Below are 14,504 nucleotides of genomic sequence, written 5' to 3' on the forward strand. Positions count from 1 at the left end.
AAGGGAATATTCTGAAGTAAAATATTTCGCACGAGAAGCAATAACAATTAAATAATAATATTTTTATTGAAGATAAATTAACAATATAAAAAGTGATTCGAAAGTGAATCAGGGCATAATAAGACATTTTGGGTGCCAAGGAGACAAGTGAAAAATTTTATAATAAAATAAGATTAAAATATTAATATTTTATACAATGTCAAAATTTTTCATGAAAAATGAGTATATGGTCAATCTAAGTGGGGGAGAAGAAGAACGAGGAAATTTTGGAGAAAAATGACGTTAATGGGGCCCACGTGTTTTTATTAAATAAAGCTAGCACGGGTAAGTAAATATTTAAATATTACGGTGATACCTCATTGAAGTATAAACTTGATATTTTATGGATACAAGTGTTAAGGAAGAAAAATGGAAAGAAATTCGAATTAAAAGATTGTGGGAGGATACAATTAAAATGGGTGAAAACTTTAGAAGGCAAAATGGTAATTTTGCCATTAGTTTGGTCAAAGCTTCTAAAGGAAGCTTTGACTCTTCATCCTTATCCCATGGCCAATTCTGATCCTCACCAAAAAGATATTTTCTTCTTCTTCCTCACCCACCCAACGCCATTTTCATGCTCCCATTCCATTTTAACCTTACCACCATGCATTTGAAAAGAAAAATAGAGAAAATCGAATAAGAAAAGAAATGAGAGAAAAGTGGAAGGCTTGGATAGTGAGTGATTCAATAGTAATTGAAAATATATCAAGTGGGCCTCAAGATTCAAGAGACATAAGGTAAGGATTTTTGTGTTTTAAGCTCACAGTTGGTTAAATCTTTGGAGAAATAATGTGTGAATCATTTTGGCAGCTTGACGATTAATGTTTTGAAGGAACAGTGGAGTGCATTTACGGGTCAAACAACCATAAAGGTAGAAACAAATAGTGTTTTAAGTATAGTTGAGAAATCTTGAGAAATAGTTATTGTTGTGTAGTTGAAAAATTGTTAAGTTTGTATGGCATGTTGTTTGAAAGAAATAAAAAAAGGAAGAAGGTGAATGGAGGATTGAGAAGCAAAGTATTGAAAGTTAGATAGATAATGATGCATGTAAACTTGGAAATAATTGAGTGATAGTGAGAATGATTGTTGCTACCATATATGTGGGTTATATGTGAAAATATAAGATGACTTTGAATGAAAATGGCTGGAAAAGGTTAATATGGGTGCTAGAGTCATAAATAAGTTACCGGTAATTATAATTTAAAGAATTACACAAGTAAAGGATAAAGGCAATTTTGGTAAAAAATGTGTCAAGATATAAGTTAGTTGAATAAGAATTCATGATTGAAAGAAAAAGAGAAGTAGAAATGATATACACTAAAAATATTGAATTTGGATTGTTGCTAGGAAGTGCAAAAGTAAAGATAATGTGCTGTGGTGGCGTGTCAGAGGAAATAACGAGCGACCAGCAAGTAGAAATAGCTAGATACGCCTCCGAACTAACAACAATGCAATATCCAGTTATCGTAAGGTGAGTGAACTTGCATTTAAAAGGTTTTGAACAAATGCATATGTGTTGAATGAAATGCTAGAATATCCTTGGTTGACTCTTTTCAAATTTATGCACGGGAACAAGCTTTTCACTAGTGATACTTCTACGTTTTTTTAAACGTATAATGTGATGAATTATTTTTTTGCAATATTATGTTAAATTGCCAATTGTTTTGTGGCATGTGATGTAGTGTTATGCAAAGATTCTTGTTACATGTTGTTACGTGTACCATGCATTGAAATGTAATGTTGAATGATAATTGTAACTGCGCGTGTGCGGTGTGGGAGTGCACATGAGCTGATGACCGGTGGGTGATGATTCCAGCTATGTGAGATGTAGGAGTTCACATGAGATGATGACCGGTGGGTGATGATTCCAGCTATGTGCGGTGTGGGAGTGCACATGAGCTGATGACCGATGGGTGATGATTCCAGCTATGTGTGGTGCGGGAGGGCACATGAGCTGATGACCGGTGGTTGTATACATGTTTACACATACCATAGAAATGTTAGAGAAAATATTATGTGATTGCATTAAATGTTGAAAGTTGAACTCCCAAAGTGTTTTAAAAATGAGTTGAAAAGCAATACGGCATCGAGTTTTGTTCATAATATAAAAAAATTGCATTGTTTATAAACGAGTGCATCATGTTTTCGAAAACTTTCCGTATCGTATGCTTGTTCCCTTCCCATGTTCACTCACTAGGTTTATACTCACTCTTTTTAACTTCATATTTTCATATTCGGAGGTAGTTGAGACCAAGATTGAAGTGTCCGTTTGTATTCGCCATTTGGTAGGTACCATGGCATCTAGTAGCGGTACCCATACCCAGAGTCACTCCGCTGATAGTCAAAGTCTTTTGCATGTGTATATAGTTGCTTAAATGTAAATTGTGAGATTGTTGTGCACTCTATATGTTGATTTGATTAACCATGTCATTTAGGGTTGACGAATGATAACCATATTTTGGAAACGTTATATATATATATATATGCATATACACTTAGTTCTCAGTGTTTAATTTCGAAAGAATATTTATTAGAAATTATGAGTTTTAGATCTTAAAGAAAGAGAAGCTTGCTTGGACCTAGTGGGCTATGCCTATTGGGCCCTTGCACCGGTCATGGCCCGAGAATTGGGCTGTGATAATTAATGACATGTTTATTACTGACAATGATGCTTCTATTATTGAGGATTTTAAAATTTATTTACATTTCATTTTAGATTTAAAGATCTTGGTGACTTGAAATAGAAATTGCTCTTATTTCATAAGGTTTATATTTAACACAAAGAAAAAACAGACATGAAGATTATGATTTTCTAAGCTCTAAAATTGCTGAATTTCCTAAGGAACAAAACTTGAGGCTCATTGAGTTTGTTAGAGAGAAACTACAATATCCTTATTTGTAACAGCACCTCACTGGTCAATTGAAGTTGATTTTCATGTCATTTGTGAGAAACTCCAAGCTAGCACCCTTCTTCCTCATTCCATTTCCACTACAAACCAGCTTGCTAACTTATTCACTGAACCTCTTAGCAAAGAATGTTTTCATTTTTTATGCACCAAATTAGCCATTCAAAAATCTTCATCTTGATATATTTTTACATTCCAATTTTTTAATTTTTTTCAATGATATTATGAATATATTTTTTTATATAAATTGTTATATACATATTTTTTTAAAAATTGTTTTATCTGTTATATATAGACTAGTAAAGAAGAGAACAAAAGTCATCCATTAACAGATTTATCATTTTGTTCAGTTACCACGTTAAAATTTTAAATCTCAAGGAAGAAAGCTTTCTTAAGGCTCTAGTCCGTCAATTGCAATTGCGGCTGCTTGTTTCTTCTAATGTGTCCATGATATCTAATATGTTAAGCAAGAAGAAACACGACCAGAGAAAAATTTTTGATTACAATTCGATTTGCCTACAAAGTAAACCAAGTGCAGACCATTCGTCAATTTGCGTTTTACAAGGATGCATGTTCTTCTCTTCCCAAGTAGAGGAGTCCATTAAAGCTCCAAAAACATAGGGGTTTTTCACAGATCAATCATGGAGCCTACAACAAACCAGAGTTTTCTTGCATAAAAGAATGCTAGAAGTTGAAGCGATTCTATCCCAAACAGTAGCAGAAGCGATCGTCAATATGACAAGCATTATATATTTGTTGAGTTTTAGGTTGACTAGAATTCTAGATCTTATTTGATTAGGATTTTTGTTGGTGTACAACATTGAGTAGTTGTATGGTTTTTAAACTTCTTATTCCACATCGAATCCTAATCACATTCTACTTTAGACTTTTATATTACAAAAGTGCATCTTTAGGCTTTAGAATTGTAAGTAGTGCTTTGAGAGCTCTAGAGAGGGGACACCTTGTAACTTTGTCTTTTGCTCTATGAGGAGCTAGAGTGGTTTGGGTGAGTGTTCTTGGGAGGTTATTGAGGAAGGGTGTGTAAGGGATCTTGGGTTGTTTTGGGGAACCATAAAGGTCAATTTATTATACTTTAAATTCTCAATAATAGAAGAACAGTTTCACTTTGTAAACGTAGACAAGAGGCCGAACCACGTAAATTTTTGTGTTTTTCTATTTACTTGATTTCTCTAGGCTTTATCTTTATTGATTCTTGGGTAATTTTCACAACAAACTGGTATCAGAGTTTCGGGTTTAGTAAATTCAAGATTCAATAAGGATGTTGAAAGTTACTAGGTCTACGAATTTTTCAATTGAGAAGTTTGATGGGAAGACTAGTTTCACGCAATGGTAGAGAAGGATGAAAAATCTCCTTGTGCAGCAAGGTTTAATGCGCCCCTTGCTAGGAAAGGAAGAAAGGTAACTAGATGACATGAAAAATGTTGAATGGGTAGAGTTGGAGCAAAGGTGTGTGAGCATTATTCAGCTTTGCATTGAAAATAACGTGTTTAACCATGTTATTGATGAGGATTTTGGTCCAAGGTTATGGGCAAAGTTAGAAAAGATTTACTTAGCGAAAAGTCTTTCCAACAAGTCGTAGCTTAGGCGAAAGTTGTATCGCTTAAAGATGGAGGAGAATGGAGATCTCATGAAGCAGATGAATGAATTCGATGGGATCATTGATCAGTTGAAGAAAGTTGATGTGAAGGTGAAGGAAGAGGAAAAGGCACTGTTGTTTCTACCTTTGCTTCCAGACTCTTATGAGGTTTTTGTGGAATCTCTAATATGTGGGATGGATACAATAACGTTAGAACAAGCACAAGCAACGTTAATGTCTCGTGAAGCTCGAAAGAAAAGTAAAGAAGAGGATAAAGATCCAAGTGGCTTAGCATTGGTAATTGAGGTTCATAAGAGGAAGTCAACTGGTAAGGGATCTAAGAGTGGCAAGTCTAGATCTAACAATGTTTAGTGCTTTCAATGCAAAGGGTATGGACATATTAAAAGGGATTATCTTACAAAAGGGGATGAAAGTAACGAGAACAAAAGTGAGTGTGCTTTCGTAGCTGAAGGTGATGATTGTAATGTCCTTACAATCTCAGAAAATATGAATGCAAATTATGATTGGTATTTAGATTCTGCTTCTACCACTCACATATGTTATCAAAAAGATTGTTTTGATTTACTTCAAGAAGGGGTAGCTGGGAATTTGACTTTGGGTAATAAGTCAATAGTGAAGGTCATGGGTCTTGAAGTGGTGAAAATCAAAATGTTTAATGGAGTTGTGCACTCTTTGGGTGGTGTGACCTATGTCCCAGAGATGCGTAAGAATCTAATATCATTAAGCCTGTTAAACTCCAAAGGGTATGGATATTTTGCTTGTGATGGAGTGGTAAAAGTCACACAAGGCGACATGATCCTGATGAGGGGGAATTTACATAATGGCTTGTATCGTCTAGAATGTGAGGCCTCGAAGGGATAGGAACAGTGCACAGGAGATGGTAGCTACCAAAGTGAGATTTCATTTGCCAAGGAGGTGATAAAAGGTTCCCATGATGTAGACGATGGTGAAAAGATGAAAAATCTTGTCAATAATGAATTGGAAGGATCGTCGAGGTCCCTTTCCGAAGTCAACTAGTGCCATTGACTTGATGGCTACACAGGTGCATTGGCCGTTTTGTGGAATCAAGTGTTGGACCATGCTTGATTTGGTATGTGTAGTCGTGGTAATTATAAAGGCCAATGATTTGGAAAATCTTATGCGTAGAGAGTTGTTCAAGGTGTTGGAAAGTAGGTGGAGTTAGGAAGTTGCAATTAGGTGCGACTGGTGGAAAAGGTTTAAGGAGTTTGAATTCAAGTCAAAGGTGGAGATTTGTTGAGTTTTAGGTTGACTAGAATTCTAGATCTTATTTTATTAGGATTTTTGTTTGCGTACAACATTAAGTAGTTGTATGGTTTTAAACTTCTTATTCCATATTGAATCCTAATCACATTCTACTTTGGACTTTTATATTATAAAAATGGATCTCTAGGTTTTAGAATTATAAGTAGTGCTTTGAGAGCTCTAAAGAGGGGACACCTTGTAACTCTGTCTTTTGCTTTAAGTGGAGCTAGAGTGGTTTGGGTGAGTGTTCTTGAGAGATTATTGAGGAAGAGTGTGCAAGGGATCTTGGGTTGGTTTGGGGAACCATAAAAGTTAATTTATTGTACTTTAAATTCTCAATAATAGAAGAATAGTTTCACTCTATGGATGTAGATAAAAAGTCGAACCATGTAAATTCTTGTATTTTTCTGTTTACATGATTTCTCTGGGTTTTATCTTAATTGATTCTTGGACAATTTCCACAACAATATTCAACACAAGATGGTTGGGGAGATAAGGTTAGGTTTCAGCTTCACAGCAGCATTTTACACCAGGAGATGCCATCGATAGATAAAGTCGAGAGCCTACAGGGAGTAAGGAACGTTAGAAGAATAAAGGCTCTCGGTCAAACAGGTTCATCCAACTGTGCTAACATATCAAAAAATCCCAAAGATGTGGCATCAAAGTTTTCAACAGCTGAAATGCCAGAGGTGAGTGAAAACGATATATTTCTTGGAATATATCCATATTGCTATCAGATACCCCAAGCTGACGCCCAGTTATATAAGTTGCCCATAGCTAGCCTCGCACGTGCTTAAAACAATGTTGTAATTTAAAGGGTTTTTCTTGTGATTTACAAAACCATGGTTAACAAGGCCATTTAACCCATGGTGTTTGAAATGACTGTAATGTCCATGATATCTGATATGTTTCTAATCCCAACTTTTTCAAGAGTTCGTCGATGCTGGCATCTTAGCTTATTGCAAGTTGTCTCACAAGTGGCAATGCATGCAATTTCATGAGCAAGATCAGAGGCGGAGGGGAGGGGGGCTAGATGGGGGGGCCCCGCCAACCCCCCCCCCCCAACAATTTTTAAATTTTTATAATTTCGCCCTTTCAATAATTTTTAAATTTTTATAACTTATTTTTACTTTTTATAAATTTTATAATTTCGCCTCTACACAAATTTTAAAATTTTATCTAACATAATTTTTTTTTTTTTTGAAATTTTATAATTTTATTCCTGCAATAGTTTTTTGTTTAGTGAAATATCGTACAACAATTAGTCAACAACTAATTTTAATAGGATTAAAACAAAACCAATTGCATTTTTCAAAAAAAAAAATCAATTGCAATAGAATTATTTTCAAACCCCATTACTCCAAAACCTCACAACCACCATTTGCTTGATTATTTTCCTACAAATTAGTTGTGCCTTTTTTATTTCCTTAGATTCTTGTAAAGAATTAAGTTTTTTATTCGATATTTGCTTCCTTGTTGAATTGTTTACTAATATTGTATTTAATTTTTTTAATTAATTTTAGAGAATTGCTTCTCCATTGAATTATTTATTGATAGTCCTTAATATTTTTTAAGGGATTGTTTCCCATAGAGATTTTTGCTATTATATTTGTTAATTTTTGTTTGTTGTTAAGTTTATCTAGAAATTGACATTATTGTCATTATTAAATTATTTATGATTATACTAGTTAATTCTTTTAAGTAAATTATTAAGATTAATTTCTTTGAATAATTTTCAGAATTTATTTGTATAATTTTCATTTGAACTTTTTTTGTCTAAGTTGTTTTATATTATTGTCAAACATTAAATTTCTAATATAACTGTTTAATTTATAAACTTTTTTTTTTATTTTTCTCCCCCTCAAACATAAAATCTTCGCTCGCCATTGAGTAAGATAAACATTTGGTTTCATTTTAGAAAAAGATACAAAGCCCCTGAGAAAGCACAAAAATTTTAAATGATTGTTCCATAGTAAAACGAAAGAACAAAAATCCTCTACCCCTTGTTTGTGCCTTCTTCCATACTTCATGTACAAATTTCTGTCATCTGTGTACTTCATGTTTATAGTAATTGTTTATCTAATATTATGCTATCTCTATATCTAAACAAAGAGTAAAATTAATCATTATCAATCAAAAATATAAAATTAAAAACTCCTCATCCCATCACGTATTTTTTCATTTTTCTCTCTTTCACATTATTTCTATTAAATTACAAGATTAGTTCCATAGATAACCCTTGATTCTCTTGATATTAAAACCTTAATTGAAGATGCCATCGAAGAAGTAACTGTAATCAATCCCATTTGTCTAGATCACCGTCAACAAATGAAGGGGTTCCATTGAGTAACTCTAAAACCAATTATAAGGGTTTTCATCCTATCCAGCCAAAGAAACATAGAGTGAGCACAATAGGCTGCCCATGGGCAATCTCTCAAACCAATTTGTCATGAATACTTTTTACATTTAAGTATTTATCTATTTTTGCTTTATAAATTTTCTTTTTTACCTAAATAATATTTCTTTTTAAACCAAAAATCTCATTTCATAATTATTATTTATCTATATATTTTTCTTCTAAATCAATTTCTTTCCTATTGTTTATTAACCTAACCTATATTCTTTTTTACTAGCTATTTTTTTTATCTTTTCTCATAAATCTATTTAATATTTGCCTCTTATATTTTAGTTTAATTGACTCTTGTGAATTTACCATCATTGAGAGTTTTAGTATTTATTATTATTTATTCATTATCTGCATAATTTCTTTACTTCTTTTGTTTTATATTTTTGCTTAATTAATAATTAGATTAATATATTTTCATTTATTTAAGATTAGAAACATCGAGATTCGATATTGAGACCCTCCCATAATCCTTTACCTAGGGAAATTCATTGGGAATTGTAGCTTCTTACATTTCGAATAGACATCCCATCATTAGTATTAATAATAGAACAATCATTATATTTTTAAATTTATAATTTTATACTATATCATATTCTTTTATTATATATTTTTTTATATACCTATGTAAAATATAAATTAATATAGCTAAATATTTTATTTCTATTACGTACCTAACTTACTTTTTTTAAATATATGTTTTATTTACTTCTGTTCATTTCACTCATTTTCATATGGTTAGCTAATTTAATATTATTTTCACTCCTTATTTAATTTATTCTTTCATGGCAAAATATCTAATATATATATATATATTTACATCTTTCTACCTTTTTTACTTAGCTAAATTAATTCTTTTATAACTAGACATTATTTTACCTATTTAGATCTATTTTTTTACTACTGAACATTTACTTATTTCTTATATATTTATTTTATAACCTAACTCTACTATTATTATTTAGGTTTTTTTACATATTTTACGTTTTGCTTAACTATACCTATTCTTTAGTAGCTAAACATTTATTTTTTTTATTCATAATTTTTTGTATTTTCTTACTTTTATCTTCCTATCCTAAATCATTATTTCATAATATTTTTCAGATTATTTACATTAATCCTATACTTTGAACTATATTTTTAATATAACAAGTTGGGTCAACTATAACAAAACAACCCACATCAGATCCACACAATATCAGGGAAGAGCTTTACTTTGTTTGGGCTAGAGGTGGCCCAAGACGAAGGCGGCCCAAGAAGAAGACAAGCCTATTGCACCAGCCCATTAAATCCTTTTCAAAATGCACCATTTGGTGCTTCAAAGGCCCCTCCAAGTGATGTCGTTTAGGCCTAAATTCACTCTCTCTTCACCTCCCAAAATGACGTTGTTTTTTTAGGCCCCAACCCTAGCTATAATATCTTCTTTATTTCTTTCCACTTTCATTTTCTCTTTTTGTTTTCTCTCTCTACTGTCGGCTTCTCCGCCTTCTCTCTAAAACAAAATCTCATTCCCTTTCTCCACCTTCTAAACCCTAAACCCTAAACTCAAAATCTAAACCTACCTTTCTCTTCACTTTCCCAGCCAGCAGCTCCTTGTTCTCTCTCCCTTTCAACCACCAATTGAAAACCCTAAATCCCGTAACTATCCTGAAAGAGAGGGAAAAAAAAAAGCAAACCCTTTCCCAGTCCCTCTTAGTTTTGAAATTTTTAAAAGCTTTTTCTTTGGATTTCTTGGTTGTGGCTTTTTTTTATTTTTTTTCTTTCTGTTTATGGTAGTGTATATGGCTAGTAAAACTTAGGACTTGATGTTTTTTTTTTTTTTGATCTCTTGATTGTGGCTATTGGTTGCTAATAGAAAGCTAGGATTTTTTTGTTTTGATTTTAGGGTTTTCGATCTCTCAATAAAATCTGCCCCCTTAGTTTGTTTCGATCCGACTTTCCCTTTTAACCTAAAATTTTAAGGGTTCTTATAGAACCTGATTGTCCAAGTTTTTAGACAATCAAAAAGTGAAATCAAGTTCTTCTTAGCATGATTTCACAAGTGAGGGGCTCCAAGTCTAAAGAAAATCTATGGGTGGCAATTGGAGGTGACCCAAATCCGACTGCCCGAGGGGCATTGAATGCTCTGTACAGGCTTGTTTCCTGAAAGAGTTGACTATGGAGGCCATGCATCTTAGTTTTTTTTATTATGATTTATTTATTATTTATTTTTATTTTTTATTTTGGAGAGAAAAAAATATTTGTCTACATCCATCAATAATTTGTCTAGGAAAAGCAGAATAATCGTTCTATGCTACTTCGAACTATTTGGGTTTGCCTAAACTAATTTTCTAGACTAAATCTACTCCTCATCAAAATACCCATTTGTACAAACCCATAAAATCAATATTTTTACCATAGGTGAGTTATAGCAAGTGAGAAAATCTACCCTTCGCAAGCATCAATAATTATGGAACAATAAACCATATTTTCAGAATAAAAAATCTATGGTTTAAATATTCAAGAGAGAAAAATCTCTTTTTTCATTTAAAACCCAAAACCACACTCAAGTCTTTCAAAAATGGTGATTTTGAGCAAAAATGGGTCGGCTTCTTGTTATCTTCCTTTACATCCTATCTTGAGAAGTTTGGATCATTTTCATCAAATCCTAGATTTAAGTGGGAACAAGTGCATTTGAAACTGTCCACTTTTTCTAATAATGTAATGTTTTTCTAATAAGACCTTACTTAACGTAACCACTCCGCCTCAATGGAGTCGCCAAAATGTAGAATGGTTTTTGTAATAGGAAGAGAGGAAGAGTTACAAATAAGTAAAAATATGTGCTAGAGGTAGTGGAGAGGAATATCAGAGCAATCTCTAAAGTATTGAGTGTTGTGGCAGATGGAAGAAAATAGGTGAGCAGTAAAGTAAAGTTGAGAATAGGATGAAGAAGAATTAAGTAGTAGAGAATTTGAGAGAGAATATTTAAGAGAGAGCTAAAAGTGAAAATCTGTCTACATTAGCTCAATAAACAGTTATTCAAGAATAATTTTTAATGCACATATTGGGTAATATTATTGAGAAGAGATTCAATGTACATAATGAGTAACAGTTATTGAAACTCATTATGTGGATATTGAAGTAGTGATATTACTGTATATAATGAGTAACAGTTAGAAACCCATCGTGTGATCATTGAAATAGTGGGTTTTTATAACTCTTAATGCTATAATAAGACTTGTTCTTGAGTAGAAGGTATGAGGGAAAAGGTGCAAGTGAACAAGGTAAAAAGGAGAAACACTTGTATGTCAAGAAAATGTTAAGAGAAGACCTCTTAACTACCTACATATCAGAGCCACCAAGTCAAATTCTCAAAAACATTTCAAAGTGAAATTAATCTATGAACTTTGCCACTTATTCTGAGTTATTTTCACTGTTGTTCGCACAATATAGCTATTTCACTAATTCTAATTGTTTTTATTACTTTTTGTATAGCATGATGCTATTGTAAAACAACTCTTAAAGAAATAATAAGTTAGTAACTAAAATCAAGTATCTACTAGGATCATACAGCCAATGGGAGACTGCATAATAGCTTAGCCACAACTTTAGAAATTTCTCCTTTTTCTTGTTTAATTTGTGGCTCAAGCACATCAATAGGTTAATTTAAACTTGAAATTAGTCCTGACTAGTTCATGTCAAGTTTTATAATGAATTACTTTACGTTGATTAATTTTTCAATTAAATTCAATACTAAAATGAGAAAAGAATACATACTATACTTGGTACTACGTTAACTATCACTGTAAAAAAAATATTATTTACCTTTTTATAAAAGAAAAATGGAAAAAAATTAATATATACTAATGCTCCTCGATAGATCATAAATGTTTTAGATTGTACCTCGGATAACTGTTTTTTTTTCTTTTTATTATTGCTCCCAAAAACCTTTTTGAAAAAAAGAGCTAATTATAAAAAGAAAAATCAATTATAACTAAAAACAATCAAAATTAAATAACTAAAAATATAACACAAACCACAAAATAATTAATTGTTCTATATAAAAGTAAAATCATGCAATTTATTCTTTTAGAAACTTTTATTTTAGTTTAAATTAATTATAAATATTAAGTTTCATTTGTATCCATGCACATACGGCTGTACTTTTGCTTTTGCCAGCGCAAAATAAGTAATAAAAACAAACGAAACCAAGAAAGAGACACATAGCAATAAAGAAGGGGCCGTCTTCACATGAAAGATGGTGATGGTACTATCTTCACATGCAATAAACTTTAATTATGTTTCATTTTAGTTACCGTCTTCACATGCAGATTGCCAGTAAGGCTTTGCTTGGCAAGGTGGAAAAGTGGGTAGAAAATTAAAGTAGAAAGAAAATGGAAAGTAAAAAGAAAGAGAGAGAATTAGTCATTCACATATCTCTTGAGTAACTTCTTATATGGTTGCATTTATATATATATATATATATGTACACGTTTTCCATTTACTTGAAAATAAAAAATAAATGAAAATTTTGTATCTACCGGCGTCTTGCCATCTTATGCTGTCGACTGCAACATTTAATGTAAAACCAATCGTTCCAGATATTTGGTAACCAAAAGACACAAAACAATATAAAAGTCATTTATGAGGCTCCATGATGAAAGTCATCTTATTAACATTCATTTAATTGCTTCTTAATAATTATTATGATTAAGTTGTGAAATTTTAACACTATCTATATGACCTCAAATCCCTAATCAAAGAATATGTTTATTTAATTAATTCACAACTACAATTTATTCGCTTTCCCTAATATAACACTTTCATATCTCAACTACCTAAAAGGCAACTTTCTTCTTTTCTTGGCTTAATGTAGTCTCATTTAAAACTCAGTGTATGATCTCTTAGAGGCAGCTTTAGTCTAACAAATTAAAATAAGGACTCTATTAATAAGTAAAAGAATATTTTTTAATAATATAAAATAATATAACTGAAATGAAAAGTGAAAAAAGTAACATGCTCTTCTTTGTTATTTAGTATTGACTGAATATTAATGAATGCAACTTCTATGGATATTTTGCATGAATCTCTTATTTATTTAAAAAGAAAAAATATTGAGAATTTTTTGTACATTTATATTCGGGCATTTGTCGTCTTATGCTGCAAAACTAGTATATAAGCATTGTGTCTATACAAGTTTTGAAGCACAAGCAAAAGAAAAGCAATAGCCAAGATTGTAGAAATTTGATAACCAAAACTATCATGGCTACCAATCCTCCCACAAATGTCCAGTTTACCAACTCTTCTGGCGAAATACTATATCTGAATGCCGTCAACATCTGGGTTGGGCCTCCGCAGTCTTATATTCCATTGAAAATTCCAGTTGGGCCAACGGTGGGGGTTACTCAGCAAGGTTCAGTTGTAGGCATTGAGTACAAATTCAAGGACAACTATTCGTTGATTGTTGCCTGGATCAACAATGGAGTCTCCAACAAGGTATTGTATTCGTAACATATATAGTCATACAAAACACTGTTTACTAGTTTGAAATAATTAATTAATCTATATATCAACTGTGCTGTGCGCAGGTGTATGCTCAGATCCTTCCAGCCGGAACCGGTTCTCAGTCTGTGCAATGGGCTCGAATCAAAGAAAGTGTTGAAAAATCAGGCAACTCCTTCGACACTGCTAACCTATATGGATACAGGTGTGCTCTTGTAATTGATACAGTCGGCCCTACGCCAACACTAGGGGCAACATTTTCCCAGGCAACATAAGAACGGCAGCCAAGAGATGAAGGGTGAGGCTGTTAAAAATAAATAATATGCGTGCTGGGTGGGTGCAGTACTAGTACTATCGACTACTACAATATATAAATTTGACAGCCAGCATGCCACCACTACTGCATGCTCTCAGTGTCTTAAGTAATTATGTAACTGCTTTGTTTGTGTGTGTTTGTTATATGTAAAATATATTTCAGAGTATATCTAATCCTGTAATGTTTGTTTAATAAGTGTGAAATTATTACTTAAGCCTGCCCAATATTTTAGATATTAATTCATCCACCAACAAGAAATAGTTTGTCCTACATTTATCTACCTCATTTATTTAAATGGTTCTACTCAAGGGTAACATGCATGAATGGCTTAGATAAGCACTTTTCAAAATTATAAATCTCCCTAAAAAAAATTAAAGAAAAAGAAAATTCTCAAAACCTTTGGAACATTAATTTCAAATTGAATTATCATCCTAACAATTTTAATATTCATGAAAATAATAATTTTCATAACTAATA

General features: G+C 32.1%; 1 protein-coding gene across 1 annotated transcript; it reads left to right on the plus strand.

Moving 5' to 3' along the window:
• The first annotated feature begins 13,401 nt into the window (after positions 1-13,401).
• LOC18586996 (uncharacterized) lies at positions 13,402-14,222 on the plus strand. The gene is made up of 2 exons (XM_007010635.3): positions 13,402-13,705; positions 13,798-14,222. Exons 1-2 carry the CDS (start codon positions 13,472-13,474, stop codon positions 13,984-13,986), a joined length of 423 nt encoding a protein of 140 aa, XP_007010697.3. The 5' UTR covers positions 13,402-13,471; the 3' UTR covers positions 13,987-14,222.
• The last annotated feature ends 282 nt before the right edge of the window (positions 14,223-14,504 follow it).

Source organism: Theobroma cacao, chromosome 10 (assembly GCF_053813885.1).
Source record: "Theobroma cacao isolate CCN51 chromosome 10, ASM5381388v1, whole genome shotgun sequence".
Classification (NCBI taxonomy): domain Eukaryota; kingdom Viridiplantae; phylum Streptophyta; class Magnoliopsida; order Malvales; family Malvaceae; genus Theobroma; species Theobroma cacao.